We start from the raw sequence: 14,655 nt of genomic DNA on the forward strand, positions 1-14,655 counted from the left end.
AGACCGAACTTGCAGCTTGACCACTTCCATATAGTTCTCTGGCCTAATTTTAAATCTCCCCACCCCCAGCCTCATCCCACGTACAACCCTCATCCTCATCTTCACCTCCTTGACCTGATACAACCTGTCCATTTTCTTCCCCACCTATTCACCGCTCCCACCAACTGACTAATCCCCATCACTGCCTACCTGTACTCACCTGTCACCATCCTACCTACCTTCCCCAGCCCCATCCTTCCCCTCTCTATTTATTTTGGAGCTCCCTTCCACACCCCACCACCCCAATTTCTAAAGAAGACTCCCAACCTGGATCCTGCCTGGCCTGTCGTGTTCCTACAGCTCCACATTGTTATCTCAGACTCCAGCATCTGCAGTTCTTGCTATCTCTTCACATCACTGAGATGTACACACTCTCTCTCCCCCTTCACACACACATCCTCTCTCCTCCTCCCTCCCTCTCGCTCACTCACACACACACACCCACCCACCCACCCCACCCACTATGGGGTGAATTTGTATTTTCAGATACTTCAGTCTTTAGTGGACCAACATTGCTGCTGACCACCCACTTTCCCTTTATGAAACTATAAAATTTCTCATTAATTTTAATGCACCTGCCCAGTTTCTTTTGTAATTCCATTTAGTAGCTCTTACAAGTGGTTTTGTGGCCCTTTGCTGGTGTTTGTATCCTTCCCATTCAGCAGGATCTGTGCTATTTTTGCAAGCCCTTTCTTTTGGTGTTATCCTGTCCCTTATCTCTTCAGTTGACAATGGGTGCTTTATCTGTGAAGTTTTTCCTTCTCAGGGTATAAACTAGTTTTGTATTGTGTTAAATGTTTCTTTAAACACCCTCCACTGTTCTTCAGTTGTTTTACCCATTAGCACATTTTCCCAATTTATTATGCACAATCTGTCACTCTTATGAGATCCTTAAACTTTGAAACTTTTGCCTGTTATGCTTTAGGAACAAACTTATATGCGCCTGGTATGGCTCTTTATTGTGTCATAATCCCCAGAAACTTCCTCTGACAGTGAAGCTGTGAATACATTTCCTGTGCTTTCCCTTCAACTTGCACTACATTGGTAAATACCCATGTTTTCTTTGGCCAGTCCATGGGCAGCATGGTGACTCAGCATTTAGCACTGCTGCCTTACAGCAGTCAGGCTAGTTCACCTCATCGGTTCACTTCCGGCCTTGGGCAACTGTCTGTGTGGAGTTTGCACATTCTCCCCATATCAGCATAGGTTTCCTCCAAGTGTTCTAGTTTCCTCTCTCAGTCCAAAGGTGTGCAGGTTACGTAGACTGGCCAAGCTAGATTTGTCCCATGGTTTCTAAGGTCTTAGAGTAGATTTGTAGCTTGGGTTGTGGATGTTGTGACTGGTGGCTTGCCAAGCTAGTTTGTTGCTTTTCCCCCATAGTGTCCCGGATTGTGTGGCTCGGTGAGCTAGCTTAGTTGATGTGGTGTTATAGGGATAGAGTAGGGAAGTGCGTGGGATGCTTTGAGGGTCAGCAAAGCCTTGATGGGCCAAATGGCCTTTTTCAGCGCCTACGGGATTCTGTGATTAGCTTGCTTGTTGCTCAAATAATGCCCCCACATTCTCTGTGCTAGAACAAGTCAGTTAGGAGTGCCATTAGTTCTTAAGCGCAAGTTCTCAGCACTATGAAATGTTATTGGACCCCACAACCTTTGCTGTACACAGTGCCTTTTGCCTTTCCTCAATAACATGTAGTGTGAATTAAATTAGCTGCAGCTACAGCGGTATCTGTAATACTGTGGATCTCATCAAGAGGAAAGGATGGATAGTTCACTCAGCACTTTGACTGAAAATGGTGGCAAATGCTTAAGCCTTATCTTTTGCATAGAACTCTTCCATTGTTAGGGATAGAGATATTGTACAAACTCCTGCCCGTTTAATTGTGTAACACCTTTAACAACTGCGGGATCATTTAGTTCTGTCTACTGAATGCTGCTGCTACTGTTTAGATGCAATTACTCCTATTCTGTACACCTCATTTTTAGGTATGTCCCATGTTGTTCCTGGCGTTGCTGTAGATGTGCAGTCATGTAGAGGCCAGACTGGGTAGGGATGCGAAATTCTCCCCTAAAATGATAAGTGAATCTGATAGGGTTTCACAACAATTGATCATGGCTGCATGTTCACTATTAGATTCATTAAATGATTTTAAATTCCATCCTAATATATGCACAGAGCATTTGCCTGTGTCTCTGGATTGTGAGTTCAGTGACATTACCATCATGCCACTGCATCCCCAGGGTTTAAATCAGATAACTGCAGCATGAGCGAATTGAGAGTTCAAACTATGAAAGCACGAAGTGCTAACTAGCCTGACTGAAGTTTGTATTCCACAGATAGAAAAAGAGTGAAGCTTAAAAATTTTTTGATTTGAAAATGGATTTCAGCAGAATCTGAGAACAATTTTCAAATCTTGTAACATCCTTCTAAATACATATGTACAGTACCGGTCCAGATGAAAAGCAGATACTTCAGCATTGTGTCTGTCATAACCAGCATATGGTTCACCTTCCACGACATAACTTCTGCTATACCTAAAAAAGGAAGAGAAATAATTAAACAAGAATTAAACTTAAATATTCTGGAAAGCGGCTTTTTGTTGTTTCCAAGTATATCATATGGAACGGCAACGACAAATATAGTTTTCAAAATTATTCTTCCCAAATTATCCCAAAAATCTGAAAATGCTTTGCTTCCATATATGCATCTCAAGGGGGACTGATTACTAGTATTCTAAAATACAATATTAGCCAGTTATTCAAAGAATCACACAATGACAGTTCTGAACTGAGTACTTGGTCACCTTGTTGCTGCGGTGGCAAGGATCAGGACAGATGCATCCACCAAGATTCAGTGAGTGAATTACAGGGGAGCAGTTGCTAAATTGTGACTTTCCTGTCCAAATATTTTTCTAGACCTTTCAACGGGGGACCATTGTTACAGCTCCCACCTATTTTTCATTAATTTTATTTTATTATTTTATCAATTTTGGAGTGGACTGAGAACTGTGAGCTAAAGATAATTTTTCGACTCTGGGTAACAGCTTGTGTTAAAAGGAGAACAGACCAAACAAGCTTTTGTTTATTTGTGAGGTCAGGTCTGGAAGTTAATTGCAGATTTGATCAGGAACCAAAGGTTCTGTAGACACTTCATCACTAAGGAATAGCATTACGTTCAAATAGAGAGCAGAAGTTGACTTAACAAGGTCAGTACCTGGGGATTGGTTCCAGCAAATCTGAAATACGTGTTATGCTTAAGAAGATGGTCAATCTGTCATGGAGCTGTCAAGGGTTTGAACTGGTATTTGACAATGCCTGTTGATGCTACAGAATGAAGATTTTAAAGCTCCCTGCCTCACCTCCCATCAACAGCTCTTGGAATCTCTGAGAATAAAAAATCAAGTTTTTAATATACTACCCTAATCAGAGTGAACTGTAAAGTGACCCTCATCAACATCTTCAGACAATCAACCAAGAAATTGTTGTCTGTGCCTGTGGAAAAACTCATCATGAAAACCACTTATGTAACTTGGCCAGTCTTTTTTTAAATGTTGATTTATCCTTTGACTTTTGTGAATCTGTCTGTCTTTTATGTGACTGGGCTAAAAACAAAGGTTTTTGGTTTTACAGCATAGACCAATTAGATTGTTTTGTCTAATGTGACACTGCTAAAACTGCTGTACTGTTAATAAATTGCTAAATCCTGTGTTTAAGATATAAACTGGCACCTGGAATTGTTACAAATAAAGTCTGGGACTGGTCACTCAAGAAATCTGGTTAGGAACTATTGAGGTCAATTTTGAGAGATTTTTAATGTTTTGGTACAATGACAGAAAGGCTGATTGGTTCAGCTATCTCTGTGCCATAACACCGTGCTATTAATTACACAGCTGTTAGAAAATCTACTTATCCAGCACATGGTGATACTGCACCAATTTCATCCATTAAAGCACAAATAAACTCTCAGAAATAGCTAACTCCATTTTACCACTCAACTCAAAAAACATCTACAAGGAGTAAAAAAACATCTACAAGGAGTAGAAACTGCTAGAGAAACTCAGGAGGTCAGACATTGTCAATGGAGAGAAGAACAGAATAAATGTTTGTTAATTCTATTTCTCTCCTAAAGAAACTTACAAACCTGCTGGGTTTCTCCAGTACTTCACTTTTATCTTGAAGGAGCACCTGTTTTTGGTCATATTATTTCAATGATACTACTTCCAACTCCAAGTCAGAAAATTGTGGCATGGACCCCATTCCATAACCTCATATTATTGCAGAAGATGATCGTTACAAAAAGCTTCAAACTTCAGCTGGAAGTGTTAAGTGGATGATTAATCTCACCCTCCTCAAGAGGTCTGGAGTATCACAGATGTCTGTCTTCAGCCAGTTTGATTCCCTCCACATGATATCATAAAATGGCTGATGGCACTGGATACTGCACAGGCTATGGGCTTTGACAACACTATAGCATTAATAGTGAATACTTCTATTTTGTACCTTGCCACACCCCAAGCCAAGCTACTCCAGTTCATCGACAACATTGGTATCTACCCAGCCATGTAGAAAATTGCCAGGATGTCCTGTACACAAAAAGCAGAACAAATGCCAGATACCACCCCATCAGTCTATTCTCGATCTTCAATAAAGCGACAGAAGTAGTCATCAATCAGGCTATCAAGGAGGTCTCGTTTAGACGTAGCCTATTCAGTAACACTCAGTTTGGGTTCCACCATGGCCACTCCTCCTGATCTCGTTCAAAATGGACAGAAGAGCTGAACCCTAGAAGTGAGGGGCGAGTGACTGCCCTTGCCATATATGCAGCATTTTACTGAGGTCATACTATCAAGGCGCCCTATCAAACCCAGAGTGCGTGGGTATTGCAGGAAAGTTCTCCGCTGGTTGGAGTCAGGCCCGGCACAAAGAAAGATTGTTATGATTTTTGAATTTCAGGCATCTCAGCTCCAGTACATCTCTACAGGAATTCCACAGGGTAAATATTTTTGAATCAACCTGAACCAAGACATTATTAAACTGCCCTGGAGTAGGTGGGACTTGAACCCAGAATGCCAGAACTCATCAGATTCTGAAGGAGCCACGTTCAAGCCCAGTAAGGCCTGTACCTTATCCAGGCTTTGGTTGATAAGAGGCAAGTAACATTTGTGCCAAGCAATGACAATGACAATCTCCAACAAGACAGAATCTAACAGTCAACAAAACATGTAGAAATCGACCCCATATACCAACCACTGCGAAGAAGAACCAGAAATAAGGCCAAACACCACATCAAACTTGACCACATAAATAACAAGCAGGACAGACCAACAACACTTCATTGGAAATGTATTGATGAGGTTACCTCGAATGGTGATGAAACATCCGCAAACCAACCTCACAGCTCAGTGAACAAATCAACAACACCAGAATCTAACCATCACCCCAACACATTCAATGACAGTACCATTACTGAATTCACCTACTACAAAGTTTGGATGTTTTCATTGATCCGAAATTTAAATGGATTACTACAAATATTTAAATAAAAGCAATTTTCTGCAGATGCAGGAAATCAGAAATAAAAACAGAAAATGTGGAAAATCTCAGTAGGTCTGGCAGCATCTATGGATACAGAAACAGAGCTTGAGTATGATAGGACTCTTTGAAGAACTCAGTTTTGATTCATCCAATACAGTTCAGCAGACATGTTGGATCACCACCTCCTGCACGTTCCCCTCCACTCATCATCTTTGTATAAGTCACTTTTCCTCAACGTAATTGGGTCAAAATCCTGGAAGTCCCTCCCCAACAGCATTGTGGGTGCTCCTACACTACATGCACTGGTTCAAGGAGACAGCTCGCCAGCATCATCTCAAGGGATCGGCAATAAATGCTAGCTCAGCCAGGAATCCCACATCTCATTAACAAATTGAAAAAACCTCAGTAAACAAACTTGCATTTCAGTGCTGCACTTAGGGAGAAATGTGTTCTTGGTGCTGACAATGTGAAATTGATTATAAACATCAATGTCTCTTCTGTCCTGTTTTTGGTGCTCACCTTTTCAGGTGGATGTGAAAAATACAAACAGCTTCCTAAAATGACATGCCCAGTACAAAATACTATATTTGTTTACGACCTTTAAACATGAACAATACTACAAGATCTTCGATGGAGATATATGCCAGTTAGTTCAGTTGACTGGACAGGTTTGTGATACAGACTGATGCACTTTGGGTTTAATTCCCACACAAGCTGAGGTCACCATGAAGGACTTTCTTCTCAACCCCTCTCCTTGTCTGAGGGGTGGTGACCTCAGATTAAACCACCACCAATCATCTCTCTCCAATGACAAAGCAGACCTAGAGTCTGGTGTGGCTATAGTAATTTTACCTTTACCGGATGCCAAAATGATTATTTTCAAAGAAAGAGGTTAGGAAGGGGGATTAAAGATTGATCAACTAGGTGAGTTTGAAGAAGCATCTTAAAAGAAGAATTAAAATTGCAGGAGGCTGAGATGCTCAGAAGGGATTTTCAGAGCATGAAGTCAACGCATCCCAACAGCTGCTTAGATCTGTACAAAAATAATTAGGGATGTGGGAATATATTCAAACGTCAGGTGGGCATACTTTTGATTTCTCAGGGTCTCAAGGAATACGGTGAGTGAATGAGAAGGTAGAGTTGAAGCTCCAGATCAGTCATGGTCATTGTGAATGAAACAGCTGCCTCAACAGACCATATAGTTCCTCTTTTGATGTTGTAAGTGAGGCACTTATCGACATATTACATTTTATGACTATCTTTTAGTTGATAGAATCCTAGTCCATGATGCTATCTTTAAATATGGGTTAAATGAAACATAACATAGCTAGTGGCTGTCTGACAATAAAACTGAGTGGTTTAACAGTTAGATCAAATGGAGAATAATATTGTGCACTGAAATGAATGTTAACACCCGAGGAAAATGTTAGCTGTTTCTAAGCCTACAATAAGAACACTGATAACACGGTGTGGAGTTGGAGGAACACAGCAGGCCAGGCATCATCAGAGGACCAGGAAAGCTGACGTTTCGGGTCGTGACCCTTCTTCAGGCATCGGCAGTTCTTACTATCTCTGAATAAAAACACTACAGATCAGGCAGCATTTGTGGAGAGAGAAACTGAGTTAACGTTTCAAGTTTGTTTGATGATTCTTCAGCCTCAAAACACTATTTCTGTCTCCACAGATGCTGCCTGACCGGCTGAGTTTCTCCAGCATTCTGTTTCTTTCCAGATTCGCAGTATTTTGCTTTTATATGACATGACTCAGTCTCTTCACACCCAAAAACATGCTCTGGAAGTGGGTTGTACAGAATTATTCAAAGAAATTGTGTCTTTGTTTCTAAGATGAAAGGGCACAGTTATCAGAGAGGGATGATTTATATCTTTATTTGGATACTAGGCTAACATATTTATGGTTGCCATGAAGAGGCGGCAAAAGGAAGGCCTTGTGAGGTTGTGTTACAGATTTCTCTTTAAATGCAGAATTGTAACAGAAAAGGAAGCTGCATTTCTTGGTCTGGTGTAATCTAGCCAAATGTAAGTTGAACAGCAAAAAAACGATGCTAACCAGGTCTGAACCTTATATAGATAAAAATACTGACTACTGTTCACCTTACAAAAGGTAGGTGGGAGCTTGCACTCAGTTTAAAAACCAAATTTAGAAAAAGAAGAAAAAAAAAACAAATTTGTGAGGAATTAAAGCTAGGTTGGGCAGATTCCCAAGCTAAAGTGAGGGGAAAAGTTCCCAGGGAAAACTCTCAGTGGAACTTAGTACTGGGGATGGGGAAAGGAACAGGACAAAAGTAAACCTTTGGGAGCTGTAAAATATTTGGTGAATTCATTTCAGAAGATTGGCATTCTACTTAGGAAACCAAGTAATGATACAGAATGGAAATTTTCAGCTGCCGATAAAAGCAGAAAGGAGCAGCAAATTCTGTTTGGTAATTTGAAGTACAAGTTGCCTGCAAAAAATTGATGGGTTTAATTGATAATTGCTTTGCCTTGACGAAAACATGAAATCTTGACACGCGTTTCAGCTAATAATTGGAAGTTCAAGTTACTCTTTAAACTGTTAGTACCTGTCAGTATTGAAATATGCTCCAATTTCTTATTCCATATCTCATATTAGCCCTTGAAAGATTTAATGTTTTAAAAACAAACTTCTTTGAAACTCTTTTCACACCACTCTGCGGATGATATTGAGATAAAAGGAAACTTTCTGAAGCTAATGCCCTTCAACTAACACCTGTATGTTTCTTTTGTTTTTAAACTGATTATAAATCATGTTCTCTGCAGTGTCCACAATCTCAACTGTGTTTGACTTAATAATTAGTTTGAAATCAAACAAAATGACACGAAGTCTGTGAAAGAGAACATACTTTAAAGGTATGCCCTTGGCCAAAGTCTCCACTGATGATATACTATAAGAATTTTATAGATGGATATTTACTTTTAATTCATGTACAGGTTACCTACAGCATAATAAGTCATTCAGCATTCTTCAATGAAAATTAATTTATTTTGCTTACTGTATTAGTTGTCCGTTGTGTAATGTTTAGTTGGTGTTAACTTTAGACTTTTACTGGAAGGAACAAAACTAAAGTGCAAAATCTTGTCATGTATTTCTTTCTATTGATCCCTAGGAAATTCATCTCTTTTTGGAAGTCTAAGTGATCATAACAACATCGATTCAAACTCTCAAGTGTGTTTCACCATTCAGTTGTTTCATGACCAATACATTTCTGAACTCCATTTATCTTCCTTGATTCTATATGATTAATATTAAATTGCATAGTAAAGATGGATCAAGTTTTGTTTTGAAATTATAATTGATCCCTTGCATTATCAACTATTGGGAGAAGTACTTCACATTTTTGTTATCTTTGTGTCCAAATTGTTATGATAACAGACAAAAATAACCAAATTTATATTAATGACTGGATTGGGCCCAGTAACATTTCTTAGTTCAAAGCAGACCAAGTTCAAAATCCCAGGTACTTACAAAGAAAGTAAACCATAAAGAAAATGCTCCAGGAGAAGGACTGAACTAAAAAACAATTTCAAATATATTTAATATACACACACACACTTGTACTGTAACATCCAGACGTTAATGCGAGGTAAATACATCTTCAAAGCCAAACATCCTGTAGACTCAGATTTCATCCAGATAACGTGGGCAACAAATAATTAAAATGTCTCTCTTACAAGGGATTTTTCATTTTTGGAGATTTAGTTTTGGAATTTCCTCACAAGCCACTCCATCACTGACTGCCACAAGTTGTTCAGTCTCTTCCAAAGACTGAGTTCCAATGATTCTTGAGACTGCATGCCAGCATCTACTTACTGGCACAATTCAGCTCTTTTGCAGACAGCCAACTTTACTCACCTAACAAAGTGTGGAGCTGGATGAACATAGCAGGCCAAGCAGCATCTCGGGAGCACAAAAGCTGACGTTTCAGGCCTAGACCCTTCATCAGAGAGGGGGATGGGGAGAGGGTTCTGGAATAAATAGGGAGAGAGGGGGAGGCGGACCGAAGATGGAGAGAAAAGAACATAGGTGGAGAGGAGAGTATAGGTGGGGAGGTAGGTAGGGGACAGGTCAAGGAGGTGGGATGAGGTGAGTAGGTAGGAAATGGAGGTGCGGCTTGAGATGGGAGCAAGGGATGGGTGAGAGGAAGAACAGGTTAGGGAGACAGAGACAGGCTGGGCTGGTTTTGGGATGCAGTGGGGGGAGAGGACAAACTGGGCTGGTTGTGGGAGGCGGTGGGGGAAGGGGAGATTCACCAGCTTCAAAATCTCCCCTTCCCCCACCGCATCCCACAACCAGCCGTTTGTCACCTCCCCCCACTGCATCACACAACCAGCCCAGCTCATCCCCTCCCCTCACTGCATCCCAAAACCAGCCCAGCCTGTCTCTGCCTCCCTAACCTGTTCTTCCTCTCACCCATCCCTTCCTCCCATCTCAAGCCGCACCTCCATTTCCTACCTACTAACCTCATCCCACCTCCTTGACCTGTCCGTCTTCCCTGGACTGACCTATCCCCTTCCTACCTCCCCACCTAAACTCTCCTCTCCACCTATCTTCTTTTCTCTCCATCTTCAGTCCGCCTCCCCCTCTCTCCCGATTTATTCCAGAACCATCTGCCCATCCCCCTCTCTGAAGGAGGGTCTAGGCCCGAAACGTCAGCTTTTGTGCTCCTGAGATGCTGCTTGGCCTGCTGTGTTCATCCAGCTCCACACTTTGTTATCTTGGATTCTCCAGCATCTGCAGTTCCCATTATCTCTGATACAGCTTTACTCAGCTGATTCTTTACCTTCTTGGGGTTTTGTGAAGTTCCAATATTCCTCAGTTTTACTAAATAAATACTGGTGTGCGTGCATGTGTGCGGTATCCTTTACAAGGTGTAGTACATTCTAAAGAACAGATTACACCAGACCTGGTATCGTTCAGGAAGACAGGGTTAGTTAATGATCTCAGAGTGCATCCCTCAGTCACAGCAACTATAATATCATTTAAATCTATATTCAGTCACAAGGAGAGAAGAGTGGGTCCAGGACTAATAGGTTAAACTTTAATAAGGGAATTTATGAAGGCCTGAAAGCAAATTAGGTTAAGGGATGTATTAAAAGAGATACAGTGGCAGACATTTCAGAATACATAGAATCAGCTCTCAAAACACAGGGGTTGAAGGGAAAGTGCCAGGCAGATCTAACACCGTAAGTCTTCAAATAACCCATGAAAATTTGGTCACGAAGGCAATCAAAGAAGAGTCACCCCTCAATGGAATACACGTAAACAGTGATGAGCTACACCTCCAATCACAAGCTGGTTCTTTCCTATGCTTGGGAGAGAAACAGTCTGTGACTGGAAGAGCAGCTAGCAGCTGATAAAGTCAGTGCTAACATTGAGGGAATCACTAGGCAAGTGACATTTGAAAGGAGTCCGAGACCAAGATGTATGAACAGTGCACATAAGTCAGATTTGGGAAGCCAAGAACAATGATCAAGAACCGACAAGGGCCAGGAAAGTGGGGCACCAAGAGGCATTTATGGCCAAAATGGTGGGCTTTTTTGTAGGGATGGTAGGGTGCAAGAGGTGTATGGGTGATAGGAGCATGCTGCAAAAGCAGTGCTTAGGGGCAAAGTATGTGTAAAAGAGGTGCGAGTGTGAAAGGAGGAGGATACGGGTGTTGGGGAGGAGGTGGACAATGTGGGTTGGAGAGAAAAGGGATAGGCAAGCAGATCGGGAGAGAAGAAGGCTGCAAACAGCATATGTTCTGAGAAAAATGCAAGAAAAGGGCTGAGACTGGAGTAAGGACGGAGATAGAAAAGATATTAGGGGGGCAAGAAACAGGCTGCAAGAAGGGTGGAACGAAGGCAGTTGCTTGTGGGGTGCGCAGTCGAAGGGAAGACTGCAAAAGGAGAGGGAACCATTTTAGACTTATCCACAAAAGGTATACACCGCTAACCGAGATCTAAGATAAAGTTAAATCACAGGGATAATTAATTATTTGCAAATAAATGTGGAACCTTTAGTTTAAGGTCGTGTAACTTCAGGGAGCTATGACACATGGAAAAATTGTAATGGGTCATACCGAAATAAACAACAGCAGTTGTTAAATTTGAATTTAAGATTGTGGTCTCAGATACAGTAAACAGGGTCATACATCTTAATAGAATGTTGATTTATTTATTGTCACTTGTATATTGTTACAAAATACAGTGAAAAGTGCTGTATAGTGTTGCCACTCTGCAGCACCATCTTAAAATACAGAAGAATAAAGCAAAAGATAAAGGTAAAAAAAAGGAAGAAATAAAGAAAGTGTGTTCTTTGTGAAGCATAAGAAATAAGAAGGAGTAGGTTGTTCAGACCCTAGAACCTGTTCCACCATTTAATAGGATCATGCCTAATCTAACACTCCTAACATCCATATTACTGCCCTTTCCCAGTAACCTTCGATTCCACTACTGATCAAAAATCTAGCCCAGCATTAAGTATACATTTGGACTCTGCTCGAACAGCTGTCTGTAGCAGAAGGTGCCAAATATGTTCGACGCTCAGAAAAAAAATCATTGAGTTATACAGCATAGAAACTGTCACTTCAGCCCACTATGTCTATGCTGACTAATGAACTACACCAAACTACATTAATCCGATTTATCTGCATTTGGCTATAGCCTACTATGACCTGGCATTTTAAGTACTCATCAATATGTTTCTTAAACGTTGAGAGAGTGACCTCATCACCTCAGGCAGCACATTCTACTTTTCTACCATCCTTTTAGTGAAAATATTTCTTCTCAGATGTCCTCCAAACCGCTTACATTCACCTTAATCTTGTGTGCTCTGTTCTTCAACACATTCTTACAATCCCCTCATCTCAGTCTTAAATTGATGCCCCACTATTCTGATATCATGCCGCCCAGTGCTAGACTCTCCCATGAGAAGAACCCTTTCAGCATTTATCCTGTCAAGCCATTTAAGAATGTTTCAATGAGATCACCTCTCATTCTGCTAAACTCGTGAGGAGAGTCCCAAACTGTTTACCTTTTGTTCATAAGATAATCCCTTCTAGTGAACCTTCTCTGAGCTGCCACCAGTAATGTATTTGCTGAAATAAGGGGACCAAAATTGCTCACAGTAGTCCTGAAGTGGTCTCAGCACCACCTTGTAAAGTTGCAGAAAGATTTCCCTACTCTTATACTCCAAATCCCTTGCACTCAGGGCCAACAACATTCCATTAGCCTTGCTGATTACCTTCTGAACTTGTATCTTAGCTTTCTACATTTCATGCACAATTACTGCTAGGTCCCTTTCTGTTGTGACTTTCTGCAATCTTTCTCCATTTAAATAATATTCTGTTCTTTTGTTCTCCCTTCCAAAATAAACAACTTCACATTTTCTTTTTGGGGCACTGCCCCAAGGAACATTTTCCCCACAAAGGAACTCCATTTGCCAACTTTTCACCCACTTACGTAACCTATCAATATTGTCTGTAAACTGTATACTTCTCACAACCTGCCTTTCCACCAATTTTTATGGCAGCTGCAAATGTGGCTACAATACATTCAGTTCCTTCCTCCAAGTCATTAATATATAGTGTAAGCACTTGTGGTCCGAATACTAATCCCTATGGAACACAGATTCAGCAGATTAAGTTTGCAGATGACACCAAAATTGCTGATATAGTAGACACCAAAGAAGGTCCCCTAAGATTACAAAAAGATCTTGATCAATTGAGTCAATGGACCAAGAAGTGGCAGATGCAGTTTAATTTGGATAAATGTGAGGTATTAAATTTTGGTAAAAACAAACAAGGGCACAACTTATACAATTAATGGTAGGCCCCGGGTAGTGTTGTGGAACAGACAGACCCAAGGGTTCCAGGACTATAATTCTTTGAAATGTGCATCACAGGTAGACATGGTATTTAAGAAGGCATTTAGCATGCTTCTCTTCATCACTCAGATCTTTTGAGTATAGGAGCTCGGACGTCACATTGAGGTCGTAGAGAACATTGGTGAGGCCTCTTCTGGAAAACAGTGCGTAGTTCTGGTTGCCCTCCTATAGGAAGGATATTATTGAATTCGAGAGGCTGCAGAAAGAAATTACCAGGATGCTGTGGGAGTGGAGGGTTGGAGTTATAAAACTAGGCTAGATAGGCTGGGACTTTTTTCACTGGAGTGTAGGAGGTTGAGGGGTGACTTCAAAGAGGTTTATGAAATCATGAGCAGGAACAATAAGGTGAGTAGCAAGGGTCTTTTCCCTAGGGTGGGGTGTTAGAAATATGCCTGCTAGTTTTGAAAGAGAAGAGAAAGTTTCATAAAGAACGTGAGGGGCAACTTTTTTTTATACATAGAGTGATTTATACAGAGAATAAAATTCCAGAGGAAGTGGTGGATGTAGGTACATCTGGATAAGTAAATGAATAAGAAAGGATGAAGGGATACGGGCCAAACACAGACAAGTGGGACGAGTTAACAGGGCCAATGTGGACTGGCTGGACCCAAATGTCTGTTTCGGTGCTGTGTGATATGAATTATTTGCATTTTTTAAAATGTTCATTTTACTGCACATTGGCAGGTTAAAATTGATTTTCATCCTGAATTATACTGGTTTAAATCTTGTTTGGAGGGGCTGGCAAGACTAGCATAATTCTTTTTGAAGTTTGTGGATATAGTTTAAGGACTAGCAACACAGATAGAAAATTAGTTACTCGACAGGAAACAAAAGTATTTTGCTTCTGTTGAGATTCGAGTTTGAAGCATTGTACTTTAGGTATGCAATCTGTACATGGATAATAAACAGTGAGAGATTTGGTTAATCTTGGTGATGATTCAAAGCTTTAAGGCCATTTAGGTAGACTTGGTAAGCCTCCATTTAATACGGCTCTTCATACTAAATGCAAAGGTAGTAGACAGATGATTGATTGTGCATACTTCTGTTCACATATATTCTGGTGTGTGTGCGCGCGCGCGCAGTGTCATTTAAAGTTTATTTTATTTAGATACAACTATACAATCAGGCCCAAAAAAGAATTTGGAAAGCACAGATGAAAATGAAGTTGTGCACTATCATTGCT

General features: G+C 40.8%; 1 protein-coding gene across 9 annotated transcripts in view; it reads right to left on the reverse strand.

Moving 5' to 3' along the window:
- The window catches only part of fam20b (FAM20B glycosaminoglycan xylosylkinase), a 210,825-nt gene that overhangs the window by 112,650 nt on the left and 83,520 nt on the right, over positions 1-14,655 (reverse strand). For all 9 annotated transcript variants that reach the window (XM_059647734.1, XM_048539020.2, XM_048539016.2 and 6 more), the window contains one exon: positions 2,484-2,570. In XM_059647734.1, coding sequence (XP_059503717.1) covers positions 2,484-2,570 — 87 coding nt within the window. The remainder of the gene's footprint in view (positions 1-2,483; positions 2,571-14,655) is intronic.

This window comes from Stegostoma tigrinum, chromosome 8 (genome assembly GCF_030684315.1).
Source record: "Stegostoma tigrinum isolate sSteTig4 chromosome 8, sSteTig4.hap1, whole genome shotgun sequence".
NCBI classification, from domain to species: domain Eukaryota; kingdom Metazoa; phylum Chordata; class Chondrichthyes; order Orectolobiformes; family Stegostomatidae; genus Stegostoma; species Stegostoma tigrinum.